Here is an 18,395-nt window from a genome sequence, read left to right on the forward strand (position 1 = left end):
AAATATTTCTGTTGACTTTTAATTTAATTGCAGTGTGGTCAGAGAATATACTTTGTATGACTTAAATCCTATACAATGTATTGAAACATATTTTATCACCCCAAATATGGTCTATCTTATAAATGCTCTATGCCCACTTGAAAAGCATATGTATCACACTACTGGTCAGACTAAAATGTCAGTTAGGTCAAACTGTTTGCTTGTACTGTTCAAGTCTTCTGCATCCTTACTGATTTTCTGCCTATTTGCTCTTCAAAATTATTGTGAGAGGGGTATAGGTGACTATAACTGTGGATTTGTCTGTTTTCCTGGAAGTTCTATCAGTTTTTGCTCATTTATTTTGAAGCTGTGTTACCAGTGGCTTAAACATTTAGGGTTGTTATGCTTTTTATGAAGTGGCCTTAAAGAGGTAATAGTCTTTGCTCTGAAGTCTACTTTGTCTGATATTAATATGGCCACTTCAGCTTTCTTTTCAATAGTATGACGTATGTTTTTCTTTTCTTTTACTTCTGACCTATTTGTGTTTTTATAAAAGCACATTTCCTACAGGCAGCATCTAGTGGGGTTTTACTTTTTTCCATTCTGACAATCTCTGCCCTTTTTATTTTTTTAAAAAAACTTTATTTAATAAAAATTTTATATATTAAGGTGTACAACATGATTTGATACACATATACATAGTGAAATGATTATCTGAATCAAGCTAGTTAACATATCATCTCTTCATAGTTACTATGTTTTTTTTTATAACAAGAGCACCTGAAATTTACTCTCTTAACATATTTCCAATATTTAATACAGCATTAACTGTAGTTATCATGCTATACATTAATAATCAGTCAATCTATATGACTGTAATTTTATACTCTGACCAACATCTCCTCATTTCTACCCCCGGGCCCCAAACTCTGGTAACCATCATTTTACTCTCTGCATCTACGAGTTCAACTGTTTTAGATTCTACATATAAGTGACTCATGCAGTATTTTATCTTTATGTCCCTGGCTTATTTTACTTAGTATAATGTCCTCCAGCTTCAAATATGTTGTCACAAATGACAGGATTTCCTTCCTTTTTATGATTGAATAATATTCCACTATATGTTACTTAAAAAAAGCAATGAACTTCGGAAATTAAAACACAAAGAAAAACAATCTGTCAGTAATTCTCTGCTATGAGTGTCTGATTAGTTTTGTATTTTATGTGAACACAAAAAAGTACATTTCCATGTTATGGGAATACTACAGAAATATACATATATATATTGGACAAATTTACTTTCATATATTTCATATATACATACATATACCGGCAAAATTTACTTTCATGTGTTTCATATGTTTCATATATTTAACATTCAGATTTGACACAGTATGCTATGCCTTCTAAAGCATGAGGAAAGCAATACTTAGAAATGACTAGTTTTCTCTTAAATCAAGTCAATCTCCCAGTTTCTAAAAGACAGAAGAAAAACATATAGAACACCAAATTCATTTCTAAACAAATTACACAACCTAGGAAATGTAGGGATAGAAGCATCAATTAACAATTTGAGTTATAAATTACCAAAATAAAAAATGTAATCATGAATTAATTCCTAATTTAATATGCCTTAAAAGATATGAACAAAATTACTACTTGCTGATCTTCTAAATGAGGAGCCCATTTTCTCTTTTCTTTTCTTTTGGGATTATCATTTTGCAGTTTTCAACTGTGAAACTAGAACTGCCTTTCTATCCACATAAGCAAATGTAGTACCTGTAAAGTTTCTCTGCATACATAGGCTATCTGCAATTCTGATAATGGCCCAGTAACTAGGAAAAAAGAGAGATCACATAGTTACACATGTCAATAACACATTACAAACAGTCCATCTTAAAAATGACAAACTATTGGGGCGCCTGGGTGGCTCACTTGGTTCACTATTCGACTCTTGATTTTCAGCTCATGATCTCAGTGTTTGTAGGATCAAGGCCCATGTTGGGCTCTGTGCTGACAGAGCAGAGCCTGCTTGGGATTCTATCTCCCTTTCTCTCTGTCCTTTCCCCCACTGACGCTGTCTTTGTCTCCCTCAAAAATAAACAAGTAATCTTTAAAAAAATGACAAAGTATTAACAAAACTTCTATGTATATAATTGGATGGCTTCTCACCAGGAACACACATTATTCTTATAATCAGGAAACAAAACAAAAGGAAAGTTGAGAACCTTAAAATGTACTTTAAAAACAGAAGATTTACTCCATAACAACTTTGGTCTGTGAAAATATAAGCATTCATTACTTGCAAAGTGCAGCAGTAGGCACCATAGGACAGTCTATAGAAAACAACAGACATGATCTTAATCCTGAAAATTTTCTCTAAAATAAAACCAAGAAAAGAAATAAACATATGTAATTAATTATTGTCATATAGAGTGGAGAACCATAAGAGATCAATTGTTGAAATATACTAAGAGGAATCATATACATAAAGATCAAAATATTACTTTAGTATAATCCTTTCCTATATTTTTCAAACAGGAAGGCTTGATCCAGTACCTTATCTAAGAATTTAAAAAGCAACCAGGTTACTTCTGACAACCAGATCTCTATTACAAAATATAAGATCTTTCTGTAAGTACCTAACCAGACACTTCAGAATTATGCCTTCCAATACCATGAGAGAATATCTGAAATCTGGTGTTTGCTGACAGTGAAACCAAATCAGGTACTTACACATAATCATTCCTCAAGAGAGATATTTTACTGTATTAATCACTGGCTCTCTACATCTACTCAGGAACATAAAATTTTGGTTCCTAGTAACTTGATGGAATAGTAATAAAAGAAGGGAAGGCATCATCTTATTAACAGTTTAAGTATATATGTTCTTGATTTCTACTGCTATCTAGTATACGATATACAGGGATGGACACTTCTTAGATTCAATTTAACTAAAAAAATATCAGGTTTAGTAATGAAAAGTAGAAATATCAAGAAGTAAGATTAATGTCTTAAATTATTCATTAAGTTTAAAAGGGGAAGTAGTAAAAACAATGCCAGCTATATAGGTTTATTTATCCATATTCTTGAGTTCTTGTTCTGTCAGTGTGAATAAAAATGATAATCATTATATAAAAACTTTTCATATAAATGATAATTCTTCCTAAAATCTCAGAAAAGAATTTTAAATTGAGTGGCACAGAGTTGTTTTCTACCAATAATTCTTTTTTTTTTCATTTATTTATTTTTGAGAGACAGAGGGAGACAGAGCACAGGTGGGGGAGGGGCAGAGAGAGAAGGAGACGCAGAATCTGAAGCAGGCTCTAGGCTCTGAGCTGTCAGCACAGAGCCCGATGTGGGGCTCAAACCCACAAACTGCAAGATCATGACCTGAGCCGAAGTCGGATGCTCAACCAACTGAGCCACCCAGGTGCCTGTACCAATAATTCTTTTAAATCAGACACATGGTAAAATAAGAGAACAATAATTCTAGCATGATATAATACATAAGAAAATGACTAGTGTGTAAAAAAATGGATTTGTTCTTGTTTTAAAAACTCTGTAATATTTTATATAATTGTAATATGTATGTGGTGCTAAAAATTATTTTAAATAAAAAGTATCCAGACTTTAGACATCAATCACAACTATTTTTTTTGGTCATGGGTTATTTGTTGTGACAGAATTAGGTAATTATTATATTTATTAATTTATAATTAAATAATACATCAGTACATTTTCATTACTTAGGAGTCCCATTTCTCCCCTAGAAGTAATGACTTACCAATTTGGGACACATCTTTTCATTTTGTTGTGCATTAACATTCATATGTAATGTGAATATAAAAAATTATATTTTTAAATGTCTAAGTGTTATCAGTTATGCTATACATATTTTTTCATGATCTAGTTTTTCCATTTAAAAAGAGGCCTTGGGGAGATACAGCTAGTGGATATAAACGGAGCTACTTTATCTTTTTAAATGCTTCACAGTATTCCATATTGTAGGTGCAACATAGTTTATTTAACCATTGCTCTAATTTTTTAATTATTATTATTATTTTTTTTTTTATTTAGAAAGCAGGGAGGGGCAGAAGGAGAGGGAGAGAGAGAATCTTGAGCAGGCTCCACACTCAGTACAGAGCCCAGTGCGGGACCCAATCTCACAACTGTAAGATCATGATCTGAGCCAAAATCAAGGGTGGACACTCAACCCACTGAGTCACCCCAATTGACTGATATTTTAACAATCTGAGCTCTACAAGCTACAAGTTATTTAAATATTATTTACACCTGAAGAGCACTTATTTTTACATCTACTATGGTGGTATTTGTTAACTGGATGACTGGAATTTGATAAGGCTGTCATATAAAGCTTTTAGCATAGAAATGTTTGAAAATATTTCAGATAATTCTTAATAAACTATACAGTACAAAGTTGCAATGGGAGTTTTACTATTCCATATTTAGTTAAATAAAGAAAATAGAAATTGTTTTATAAGGATCTGTGTTTAGTCTCATTAACTAAAACAAAAGGAAACTGTCAAAAACAAAACAAATTGGAAGCTAAATTGTAGAGCCAAAACAAAGACTATTTCTAAATGGTTATGGGTAATATCTAATTCAACTCAGAAAACTGCCTAAATTAACAGAATGTTCAATAAAATAATTCAAGTTTTTGAAAATATATTTTTTCAATATTTTTAAAAATTTTATTCCTTTATTATTTCTGAGAGAGAGAGAGCACACACGCACAAGTAGGGGAGGGCCACAGAGAGGGAGACACAGAATCCAAAGCAGGCTCCAGGTTCTGAGCTGTCAGCACAGAGCCCTAAGCAGGGTTCGAACTCATGAACCATGAGATCATGACCTGAGCCGAGGTTAGACACTTAACCAGCTAAGCCACCCAGGTGCCCTGAAAATTATACATTTTTAATACAAAAATACATCAACAACTAAACCTAGTTGTTTCCTTAGTTAGGTTAAGTGATTTCTAAGATAGATACACAATTTCTTTTATGTGAGAGTTAACCTTTGTAATTCAATTCCTATTTACAAAAATTAAGGCAGTTTCAAATATAGATAAAATACTTCCCTAGACACACATAAGATTTCCTAGAGACTACATCTAAAAAGCAAAATTTGGACTGTATAAGAACTTCTGGATTTCTCAGATCAGGTTTCAGAAAATTTACTAAAAAACCAAAATAAATAAATAAATAAAGTTTAGATTTCTTTTATGCGATACTGCAGGAGCAGAACAGAACAATGTAAAACGGTATATGTACCCATCAACATCCCTGGTTAACTAGAAATGTAAAACAACAATCATTAAACTCAAAGTTTGTTTTTAAAATGTAAAGTCAAATGAACAGTACCATGGTAAATATCTTGAAGTGATCCGCCACCACAGTATTCCATACAAATCCACAGTTTTTCTCGACTAATAAGAGAAAGAAATTATATTAACTAGTAATTCTCAATCACTGAAATACCCTTACAATAAATTATATTTAAAAAAAAAGAAAAGAAAAGAAAGAAATACCCTGAAGGCTTTCACTCTTCAGCACACCAAGGTTTAGAATGGATTACAGGGTGGAACAGGAAACTGCCCTGGCAGTCTCTCTTCCAGATTCAGAAGAGCAGAGTAACTTCAGTTTTGCTCCCATCTTAAATGGTTTAGAATAAGTTTTATGCGATAAAACACTTGTAATCATTCATAATACTTATCGTCAGATAAGGTATAAATGCATAAATGGAGACGTCATTATTAATATAACAGGGGAGACTACAAGAAAACCTGAGAAATTTTAGAACTTCAGACAATATAACTTTAAAATTTTATATGTATAATAGCATTTACATGAAAGGCAGGGAGAGTGGTAGTAAAGAAATACAAAATTCAAGGAGAGCAGATGTTGTTGTTTTTTTTACCTGAGATAGCTCCCAAAGTAGGCAACAATGTTGCAATGTTTACATTCTTTAACCATAAATATTTCTTGTTGAATCAAAGAAAAATCATCTCCTGAAATACAAAATGATAAAACTTAGTAACAAAGTTACGTTTTGAGTCATATATGGGAAAAAAGAAAACTTTACAGTAAATGTTAAAGATGAGGAATCAGATACTCAATATAAGGGAATATAAACTGGGAATATAAACTGCTACATTCTTTCTAAAAAAGCAGAAGGCTTAAAAATACACAAAATCTTCGAACTCATAATTTCACTTTAAAAATTTTTTTTCTGAAGTAGATGTGCACAGAGATAAATGTTTTCTACAATGTGACTTAATAATGGAAGAATGAGTAAATAATTTATGGCACAGTTATACATATAATGCAGTTAAAACATGTTTTGATATGAAAATATGTTCATGCTATATTAAAAAAGGGGTATTTTATATACGTTATATAAATACATATGTATAAAGAAAGAAATATCTTAAAAAACTTACACAATGTTTATGTCCAGGCGGTAAAATTAAAAGTAATTTTGCTCTGCTTGACTTATCACTTACCATATTTTCTAGTTCATGCCACGAAATGGCAAGATTTCATTCTTTTTTTGTTGTTGTCTTTTGTTTTTAGTGTTTATTTATTTTGAGAGAGAGAGAGAGAGAGAGAGCACGTGAGCAGGGTAAGGTGAGAGAGAGAGAGAGAGAGAGAGAGAGAGAGAATCCCAAGCAGGTTCTGTGCTGTCAGCACAGAGTCTAACACAGGGCTTGATCCCAAGAACCATGAGATCATGACCTGAGCCAAAATCAAAAGTCGGACACTTAACAACTGAGCCACCCAGGTGCCCAAGATTTCATTCTTTTTGATGGTTAAGTAATATTCCATTGTATATATACCACATTTTCTTTATCCATTCATCAGCTGGGCTCTTTCCATAGTTTGGCTATTGTTGATAATGCTGCTATAAACATTGGGGTGAATGTACCCCTTCGAGCCTGTATTTTTTTTTTACTTCACTGACACGCAGAATTTAAGAAACAAAACAGATGTACATATGGGGAGTTGAGGGGGAGGGAGAGGAGAGGGAAACAAACCACAAGAGACTCTTAACAATAGAGAACTGAAGGTTGATGGAGGGAGGTGGGTAGGAGATGGGCTAGATGGGTATTAAGGAGAGCACTGGTGACGAGCACTGGGTGTTGTATGGAAGTGGTGAATCAGTGAATTCTACTCCTGAAACCAATACTGCACTGCATGTTAACTAAAATTTAAATTAAAAAAAAAAAAAGTAGGGGCACCTGGGTGGTTCAATTGGTTAAGCGTCTTGACTTCAGCTCAGGTCATGATCTCGCAGTTGGTGAGTTTGAGCCCCACATCGGCTGTCTGCTGTCAGCACAGAGCCCACTTCGGATTTTCTGTCCCCCACTCTCACCCCTCCCCCGCTCACAAGCTCTCTAAAAAATAAACATTAAAAAAAAGTAATTTTGCTTTCTTCTTATTCATATTTGCCAATTTATCACAAACTTGTTTGCCAATTTATCACGTTTATCACAAATTTATCACCAATTTATTCACGTTTGCCAATTTATCACAAACTTGTTTGAGTTATACAGGAAAAGTTAACAAAATGAAATACTTGTTAGGAATGCCTGGGTGGCTCAGTTGGTTAAGCATCTGAGTTTGGCTCAGGTCATGATCTCTCAGTGAGTTCAAGCCCCACATCCGGCTCTGTGCTAAGAGCTCAGGGCCTGGAGCCTGCTTCATATCCTGTCTCCCTCTCTCTCTGCCCCTTCCCGGCTAGTGGTTTCTGTATCTCACTCGCTCTGTCCTTCAAAATAATAAACATTAAAAAAAAATAAATTAAAAAAATGAAATACAGGTTAGATATGGGAATTTCGTAATTATTATGGGAACACCACCTAAAATGGTATTGTCACCGTACCATCAAACTTCATTTTGTACAGTAGTCTCTTTTTTTCAAGTTTTTATCTTAATTATAGCTAACATACAGCATTATGTTAGTTTCAGGTATACAACACAGTGATTGAACAATTCTATACACAGGTATACAATATAGTGATTCAACAATTCTATACATTACTCACTGCTCATCATGGTAACTGTGCTCTTAATCCCTTTCACCTATGTCACCCACCTCCCCTCTGGTAACCATCAGTTTGTCTCTACAGTTAAGTCTGTTTTTTTTGTTTCTTTGTTCATTTATTTCTTAAATTCCAGATATGAGTGAAATTATATGGTATTTGTCTTTCTCTGACTTATTTCACTTAGCATTGTACCCTCTAGATCCATCCATGTTGTTGTAAAAGGCAAGGTTTCACTCTAAAACAAAAACAAAAACAAAACACCCTATTTCATAACCATCTGCCAGTAGAAGGGGCTTAATGGAGATAATCTAAAACAGATGATGATCTGTGTTTCCCATTATCAATTTATGTAGAAGTAGGGAGTAAATCCTGCAAATTACAGTAAAAAGCCTGCTCACCAAGGTGCACAGACTGTCTTTGTCTGCTCCTGGGCACCAGAATATTGTTTCTCCTTGTATCTCACTCCTCTACTTGTGCCTTTTCCATTACAGCATTAAAACATTCTTTACACATGCTAATCTCCAACAAGCACACTAGATTCTAGTTTATCCTTCACTTTATTAGGAAGCTCTGAATTACACATGAAAGAAGAGTAAAGAATCACCTAACTTTGTTAATATATACTACTCTTTGGATTTCAGTCTACTCGTTTTTTTTTTTGTTTTTTTTTTTTTAATGTTTATTTTTGAGAGAGAGAGAGTATGAGCAGGCTAGGAGCAGAGAGAGAAAGGGAAACACAGAATCTGAAGTAGGCTCCAGGCTCCGAGCTGTCAGCACAGAGGCTGATGCAGGGCTCGAACTCACAAACTCATGACCTGAGCCGAAATTGGACGCTTAACTGAGCCACCCAGACGCCCCTCAGTCTACTCACTTTTAAATGTGCACAGAAGTCATATGTGAACTGTCCTGAAAATGCTTCAGTTAAGTCTGGAATTTAGAACAGATTTTCTCACAGGAGTAACTTCACAAATGATGCCTAACTTCTTTTTTGTTTTTTTTATAAAATTTTAAACAGAATATGTTTCATCTCAGTAGCCTAAACATGCTTATGATTTTATTTTATTTTTTTATTTTTAAATGTTTTTCTTTCTTTATTATTTTTGAGAGTGCAAATGGGTGCTGGACAGAGAGAGAGAGGGTGACAGAGGATTGAAGCAGGCTCTGTGCTGACAGCAGCGAGCCCGATGTAGGGCTTGAACTCATGAACTGCGAGACCACGACCTGAGCTGAAGTCGGACGCTCAACGGAGCCACCCAGGGGCCTAGGTGCCCCTCTTATGATCATTTTAAACCATATTTGTACCATTTTTCAGAACACACAAAATTGCATATGGGCAATTTCCACTGCCTGTGCCCCTGGAAGGGAGCAGAGCCACAGATAATATGAAGGTTTTTTTTTCCAGGGCGCCTGGGTGGCTCAGTCAGTTGGGTTATATATAGCTCAGGTCATGATCTCGCGGTCTGTGAATTTGAGCCCTGCATCAGGCTCTGTGCTGACAGCTCAGAGCCTGGAGCCTGCTTCTGATTCTGTGTCTCCCTCTCTCTCTGCCCCTTCCCGGTTTGCTCTCTGTCTTTCCCTCTCTCTCTCAAAAATGATAAACATTAAAAAAAATTGTGTTTTTCCAGTGAAGTCCTTTTATTTTTTTAATTTTAATTATTTTTAATTTACATCCTAGTTAGCATATAGTACTATAATCAGTGATTCATCCCCTATATATAACACCTGGTATGATGCCTAACTTCTTAATGGTGTCTAAATTCTTAAACTGACTTATAAAAGCCAATAGTATGGCTGAACTAATACTAATAATAAACCACTATTTCCTGGGGAAATTTAGATGAGGTCCACCCCACAACTGTGGTCTCAGCAGAAGCTATGTGAGCTATGTGGGGCCTTGGTGAGGCTAAGCAACAGTTTTTTACAGTTGTAGATGGAAACTAGAGTTCACAAGAATAGGTCATTAATAACTCATGTTTGAGGACTGCGGCTTCTCTGATATATTTAGTGAATAAACTCTATTTTTGAATATATTCTTCATATATCTGATTCACCATTGTCTTAAGATTTAATCCAAAGGGGTTAGAATCTTCTTTGAATTGAAACTGTACCATGGAACAGACTTACATAAAGATAATATTTCTGTAGTCTATCCTGAAAGGCAGATAAGCTAAATGTAGTTATTTATTACAGAAGTAGCTATTCTTTGATGGCTTATATCAGCTTCTTCAAAATGATCTAAATTGGGGTTTATTTTATTCTTCTGATTGGGTGATGCCAGACTACTGTTTCCTTTCCTTGAAATATACCATAAAATCCACTGGATTCAGACGCTTCAGGCCTAGAGGTTCCAGCTCTGTTGTTCATGTATAAATGGGTTTTGAGGAGTTTATTTTCTCAAAAAAGAGAAGTTTTATTCTTCATACTTAGGCAATGTGAAGATGAGACTAGCTGAGAAATACAGAGCCCCATGTCTGCAGTTTTGACTAAGTACCTGTTATTTCCTTCTGGAGGTCTTGCTAGCCCCCTGAATTTAATATGTCCCAAGATACCAGTATCTTCTTTTAAAAATCAATTTTCTCTTTGGACTTTCTATTTGTGTTAATGACACTTATTTTCTAAGGGACTAACCTCTGGCAGCCTCTCCATAGCCCTCCTAAGAAAACTGACCTCTATGCATCAAGAACTACAATTTGTGTCATGTGATCTTCTACTTGCTGAAGGCACAGAGGTGGACAACTGACCTAAAAGAAATGAGATGAGCTAATTATATTTGGTCTCTGTAAAATTTGAACCATGGAGACTAAGTCATTGGTAATCAGCAGAATCACATTAAAAGTGGAATATTAGAGTCTATGAATGACGGTGGCTAAGGTTACTAGAGATGTACTGAAAACCTGGCTTATGAGTACATCTTTATATAGGAAGGGAAAGATCCACTAGAGCTTGAATGTGTGCCAAAGCACAGGCAGAGACAGCTGGATCAGATAGCTGATCACCGAGACCAGAAAGTTATAACCTTAGACTCTTTTAAGGGTGGGTGATTATGTCTGGCTGGCTGGCTGTCTTAAGGAACTCAGCCTGATACTCCTAGGAAAAGAGTGGCCCTCTTTAGCCAAAAAAGTGATCCCACGAGAGAAGGATGGAGGCTGTGTGTCTGGGATGGTTGACACTGGAACGAGTCCTGTTTCTTAGTACTCTTAAGATTGGCCTGAACCCTGGAAGGTAGCTATAAAGAAGAAATGGACAGTGCAGGTATTGGTTATTTCATTCTGGTTCTAGATGGTACTGACACTGGGATTTGCATTTTTAATTTTTTTAAGTGTTGCATTAGGGTTCCCAGTTAGAATGTTCAGTGACCACCAGCGCAGTGATTGCAACCTCTACCAGTGTTGCAAGGCTAATATTCAAGGATAGATTTGGTAATAAGGGCAACAAGCACTGCAATGTCCTAAAACCCAAGTTTTAAAGAGGGAGAAACTCTACTGCTGTCCCTTGTTCCTAAGCCACCTCCTGTCTATCATCATACTACAACCCTAAACTACCATTTTTTTAAGTTTTGTTTTTAAAGTTTATTTACTTATTTTGAGGGGGGGAGGGGCAGCGAGGGGGTGGTAAGAGAGAATCCCAAGCAGGTTCTACACTGACAGTGCAGAGCCCGACTTGAGGCTCGAACTCACAAACTGCAAGATCATGACCCGAGCCAAAAATCAAGAGTTGAACGCTTAACTGACTGAGCCACCCAGGTACCCCTAAACTACAGTTTTTAAGTGGATTGAGCAGCCCATTCCCCCCAGCAGACTACTGTATAAAAAAAAATGTAGCCTTAATACCTGGGGTCACTTAGGTGGTTGATTTTTGCTTTCAGCTTCTTAGTTTTGAATATAATTAGCTAATGTCAGTGTTTATTCAGCTACCAGCTACTTCTGCTATAATCAGTCCATTAAGATTAGGATCAGGTTGGACTTCTGTTAACACCACACTTAAGGCATTTCTAAAAACATAAGGAAAGAAGAGAAGCCTTGGAAGGCAATACACTAGAACTATATAGGACGCACTGGTTGACATAAAAAGCACAGGCATTCACATTCTGGAAATAAACAGGAGTAAACTGGTTGCACTCTTTGTGTAAGAGTCCTCTGGATTATACCTGGATTCAATATTCTTTTAAGGGTTTCTTGTAACCAAACAGGTCCTAAAAGATAGAACTTGGGAAATGATTAAAAGCCCCCTTTTAATCATGCCCCCTCAAAAAATAAGAAAGAAGGGAAGGTATTAGGTATTAAAAATCTGGTTGTGACAAAATGAAAGGCAGCAGTAAGATTCACTGCATGCTCCCTCAAATAACATGGTAGCAAATCATGGATTTAATACTGAGGTCATCAATTAAACCAGTATCTATAATTACATGAGCAGCTGCTGATCTACAGCAATTTAAAGGGCTTAGAGTTGAGCTATAGTATGGTTCCTTTAGCAACACAGCAATAAAAGGACAATGCTAATTTCTAGAACATCTGGCCCAAGGCATAGAGAGAGAAAAAGCACCATTATGAAATCCTAACAGCCCAAATCAGAAAGTCATCTTTGGAACTGCTGAATCATGACATCATACCCTCAGCTGACTTTGCAACTGCATAGGTTTAAAAAAAAGGGGGGGGGGCCTGACAAGTGGAATGGGAATATCTGGGAGTAGATCAGATAATTCCCAGGCCCCTGGCAATATATTTACTGTAATGTTCCTCTTTCCAGCAAAAGAAGTACAATCAACTCTGTTAAGGAGTGGACTCCCTATTGAGGTGTGGCCTATGATTAGAATGTCAACACAGCATGAGCTAAAAACTATATAAGTCAGAGCAAGGAAGAGATTAAATCCAGGAATAACTGTTGACTTCTAGGGAATATATTCAAAAGCTAGAGTTTTTTGTTTGGTTGGTTGGTTTTGTTTTTTTCTCCCACACCCACTCACCGCCCACTAACAGTTTGGGAAAGAAGCTATTTCTATTCTTCAGAAGTTACCCTAGAAACTTTAATGTGCATATTTTCCTTGGTAAAGGCTACATATAATTCCTATCTTTACTCCCCCTTTCAAACAATACAATAACATTGGAATGCTTTAACTCTATTACTTGTTCCCAACTCATTCTATTGTTGGCCAGAATATTAGTTCTTTTCTCGCAAAGATCATCTTCATTATCATTTTGTATATAGGTATGCTTTAGTTTTTTGAGATTTACTCATATTTAATCACTTTCTTTGCTCTTCTTACTTTTTGCATCTCAGACTTACCATCTGGTATCACATTCCTTCTGCTTAATGTTTATCTTTTAGAATTTCCTTTAGTGAGGTTCTATTGGTGACAAACATGGTTAGCTTCTGTATGAAAATGCCTTTATCCTGCCTTCATTATTAAAAGGTTATCTTCATTGGATGTACAATTCTAGGTTTATAGTCCTCTTAGTTCTTTGAAGATATCCACTGTCTTCTACCTTCATTGTTTTGGTAAGTCACTGTTAAGTCTTAATAGTCCTTCTTCTATAATGTCTTCTCTAGTTGATTTAAAGATTTTCTGTCTTCAGTATTTTGCAGTTTCACCATGACATATGCAAATGTGCACTTTAAAAAAAAATTTTTTTTCTGGTTGGAATTCTTAAATATTTGGTGTTTCCTGTCAGTTCTGGAAAATTTTTCACAATAAATGCTTCAAACATTCCCTTTGCCCAAATGTATCCCTACTCTGATTAGATCTCAGTTAAATCTTTTCACTCTATCTTCCATGTATTTTACATTTTCTTATTTTTTATCTGCTTCTCTGTGCTTGCTATATTTTGCACAGTTTCTTCATTGCCTCTTCAGCTATGTCTAACTTGTTACATCTGTTGAATGTTAAATTTGTAATGATTTTTCATTTCTAGAAGATCAATTTGGTTGTTTTAAAAATCTGCTCCTGAACAGGAACCCTCTTGCACTGTTGGTGGGAATGCAAACTGGTGCAGCCGCTCTGGAAAACAGTGTGGAGGTTCCTCAAAAAATTAAAAATAGATCTACCCTATGACCCAGCAATAGAACCACTAGGAATTTACCCAAGGGATACAGGAGTGCTGATGCATAGGGGCACTTGTACCCCAATGTTTATAGCAGCACTCTCAACAATAGCCAAATTATGGAAAGAGCCTAAATGTCCATCAACTGATGAATGGATAAAGAAATTGTGGTTTATATACACAATGGAATACTACGTAGCAATGAGAATGAAATATGGCCTTTTGTAGCAACGTGGATGGAACTGGAGAGTGTTATGCTAAGTGAAATAAGTCATATAGAGAAAGACAGATACCATATGTTTTCACTCTTGAGTGGATCCTGAGAAACTTAAGAGAAGACCATGGGGGAGGGGAAGGGAAAGAAAAGTTAGAGAGGGAGGGAGGCAAACTAAGAAACTCTTAAAAACTGAGAACTGGGGGCGCCTGGGTGGCGCAGTCGGTTAAGCGCCCGACTTCAGCCAGGTCACGATCTTGCGGTCCGTGAGTTCGAGCCCCGCGTCGGGCTCTGTGCTGGCAGCTCAGGGCCTGGAGCCTGCTTCCGATTCTGTGTCTCCCTCTCTCTGACCCTCCCCCGTCCATGCTCTATCTCTCTCTGTCCCAAAAATAAATAAACGTTGAAAAAAAAAATTAAAAAAAAAAAAAAAAAAAAAAAACAGAACTGAAGGTTGATGGGGGTGGGGGGGGGTGATAAATAAATAAATAAATAAGTAAATAAGTAAATAAATAAAATAAAATAAAATAAAAATCTGCTCCTTCCAAAAGTTTACTTTTTACTCATATTTTCATGACTTTTTAATTTACCTAATCATATCATATATTGAGTATATAATTCCAAAACCTGATGTCTTCATGTTCTGTTGTTGTTTCTGCTGGCTCTTGCTCAAGGTACCTTAATTCCTTGTGTCTTCTGTGATTTTTGACTTTGAACTCTTATTTCTTGGAACTTTATCTATTGGAATTCTTTGAAGCTTGGGTCAAAGTTGAGAAACTACACTTGTTTCTGCTAGGTGGCTGAGTGTGCTACCCTAGGAGACAAACTGAAAAACTAAGGTTTTTAAAGCCACACACAGTGCGACTCCCAATTCAAGACAGGCAATATTTTTTTGATAGTCATTGGGCAATGGGCAAGTTTATTTCTAGTTTACCCATACTAAAAGCCTTTTGGGGTTTTTGCAGGGTAGTGATTCTTCACCTAGGATGGGTGTTGGACTTTGTCTCCTATCCCTATTGCCCTCTGTGAAGGATGTAAAAGGCAAATCACAATTTTATTTGGTTCAAAAAAGTTTCCTCAAGATTTAAGCCAGCCCCAGTGTCCTCCTGCCTATTTCTCTAGGTTTTTAGAATTTGATTATTCTTCACTTTCTTACAAGACACTCAAGCTCTTTGTATCTGTTTCCTCACCCATAAATGAGGATATAATAAAATCACAGAGGATTATTTTGAGAATTAACTTGATATTTCTAACATACATATTAAGTACCATAGAAGTGTGTTACTATTATTTCTACTGAATTGGTGTATTTTAAAAGATTAGAAACTTTTAATCTACCCTGTTTTGTGTTTTTTAGCAGTAGTAAGATTAGGTAAGGTATTGGCTATGGAGCAATTAAAAGGTAAAATCTAATTATTTTTTTCTATAGCTTTTAATGTATCAATTCTGAAAATGAGTAAGTAAAGCAATTGTTTTCGCTTTTTTATAAGTAACATGAAAACAAACTCTGGAGGACAGCTAAAATGTACTTTTTATTAGAATTATCAAACCACTGTACTAAAGAAGTTGTTGCTTTAACTTGTTCAAATTATTCAAAGCACAGTTGTTTTTTTCTCTTGAGAATGCACTTTGAGCTTATACAATAAATCTTAAAACGCAAAAAAAAAAAAAAAAAAAAAGACTATGTATTAGACTTACTAGTTTTATCCCATTAAAATTTGAAATTGGATATTTTATTTTTTTTATTTTTTTTAAAGTTTTAAATGTTTATTTTTGAGAGAGGGAGAGAGAGTATGCAAGAGTGGGTGGGGGCAGGGTGGGGGGTGGACAGAGGCTCTGAAGCAGGCTCTGTGCTGATAGCAGTGAGCCCGATGCGGGGCTCAAACTCACAAACTGTGAGATCATGACCTGAGCCGAAGGTGAATGCTTAACTGACCAAGCCACCCAGGCATCCCCCAAATTGGATGTTTTAAAGTACTATTTTTCCATTCTTAACTAATCATAAAATCACCTAGTAATTATAGATTCCTAGGCTCACTCTCTACTTTGTGAATCAGAATCTTCAGGAGATTCCTAACATCAGGCAAGTTTCAGAAATACTGTTTTAAGTAATGCTGTTTGGATAAGTATTTTCCGAGTTATAAGTACCTGATTTATAAAGTTTGTAACAACAGCCACTTATATTGACACAACTATTCTACTCCAAGATGATGCATCCTCATTCTTTGTTTTGGAGAAGAGCAAACCTGTCAGACAACTTTAACGTTTGGCTGCTGGTATACATAATTATCTGATTTTTAAATATATATTAATATATTAAATACATTTACATAAATATAAACATATACACATAGAAGTATATATAGAATATATATAGAAGTGTATATAGAAATATATACACATATATACTTCTTTTGCACTACTTTTCTTCACTCCTTTGGGTGGTGGGAAGGAAAGAGGGTGATGAACATGCATATATATAATTTCTGTCTCACCCTCTTCTGACAGTTAATTCCATATCAGGCAATCTTTCTTTCTCACAAATACATCTATTTTCCTTAATCTGCTTACTCATTTCTATCATCTAATTCCTGGTTATTTGCTCCAGGAAAATCTCATTCTCTACTCTTTTTGTTTTATGCATGGACAAAAATCTCTAAACATGCCTAGTAAATTTAAAAAAAAATTTTTTAATGTTTATTTTTATTTTTGACAGAGAGAGAGAGAGAGAGACAGAGCATGAGCAGGAGAGGGGTAGAGAGAGAGGGAGACAGAGAATCCGAAGCAGGCTCAAGGCTCTGAGCTGTCAGCACAGAGCCTGATGCGGGGCTCGAACTCACATTCCGAGATCATGACCTGAGCCGAAGTTGGACACTCAACTGACTGAGCCATCCAGGTACCCCAAACATGCCTAGTAAATTTAAAAACTACTATTGTAACATCTACTCAAGAAAAGGAAAGTCAAAGTCCTGGACCAACAAATATACAAAGAATGTACCTGCTACTACTAAAGCTTTTGCAAGTACCTAGATATACTCTTCAAAATGTCCTTAAGATTTGATTTTCTAATATCTTGTGGAGGGTTTTTGCATCTACGATTATGAGAGACATGGGTCTGTAGTTTTTGTTTTGTTTTGTTTTTTGTACTGCCTTTGGTTTTGGTACGAAAGTAATGCTAGCATTATACATAAGGCAGGCATGTAACATTTATTGGGTGCTGACCCTGCTAGGCACTAGGAATGTATTAGTAAAAAGCAAACAAAAACAGACAAAACACTTGCTCTCTGGGTGGGTGTCAGAAAGTTAAACAAATAAATACGTGTCAAGTAGTGATAAGTGCTAAGAAGAAAAGTTAACCAAACCTCAGGAACACAGAATGAAGGAGTTAAGTGCATTTTACATAGACTGAATGGTTGGAAAGCCCTTTCTAGTAGGGTGATATTTGAGGAATACAGATGAATATAGTGAGGGAGTAGGTCAAATGGATCCCTGTGAGAATAGTAGGATATAGGATATATATATATAGGATATATGCTATCTTATACTATCCTATAATACTATATAATATCCTATATACTCAAATACTATATATACTCTACAGCCTCAAATACTATACATACCCTATATAGAATATACATAGTATTGTGATATAGTATAGGATATATATATATATATATATATATATATATATATATATATCCTGTATATAGGATATCCTATATAGAATATATATATCCTCAAATACTATATATATATATCCTATATGGAATATATATAGTATTGTGATATAGTATAGGATATATGTGTGTGTATACACACACACACATACACATATGGCACATATATACATAGCATATATATATATATATATATATATATATATATATATATGGCATATATATATCCTAGACAGAATATATATAGCATTTGAGAATATAGAGTGTATATATATATACACACACACACACACACACACACACACACACACACACACATAGTATTTGAGTATATAGGATATATATAGTATTTATAGGCTACAATATATACATTTAGTGTGTGTATATATATATCCATATATATATAGGATATATAAGATATATAT

General features: G+C 35.1%; 1 protein-coding gene across 5 annotated transcripts in view; it reads right to left on the reverse strand.

Annotated features, from left to right (window-relative positions):
• The window catches only part of MAP4K5 (mitogen-activated protein kinase kinase kinase kinase 5), a 117,686-nt gene that overhangs the window by 61,393 nt on the left and 37,898 nt on the right, over nucleotides 1-18,395 (reverse strand). For all 5 annotated transcript variants that reach the window (XM_045450931.1, XM_045450930.1, XM_045450929.1 and 2 more), the window contains exons 3-5: nucleotides 5,917-6,007; nucleotides 5,361-5,425; nucleotides 1,759-1,814 (exon numbers count right to left, since the gene is read on the reverse strand). In XM_045450931.1, the coding sequence (XP_045306887.1) occupies nucleotides 1,759-1,814; nucleotides 5,361-5,425; nucleotides 5,917-6,007 (212 nt within the window). The remainder of the gene's footprint in view (nucleotides 1-1,758; nucleotides 1,815-5,360; nucleotides 5,426-5,916; nucleotides 6,008-18,395) is intronic.

The sequence above is a fragment of the Leopardus geoffroyi genome, chromosome B3 (genome assembly GCF_018350155.1).
Source record: "Leopardus geoffroyi isolate Oge1 chromosome B3, O.geoffroyi_Oge1_pat1.0, whole genome shotgun sequence".
Lineage (NCBI taxonomy): Eukaryota > Metazoa > Chordata > Mammalia > Carnivora > Felidae > Leopardus > Leopardus geoffroyi.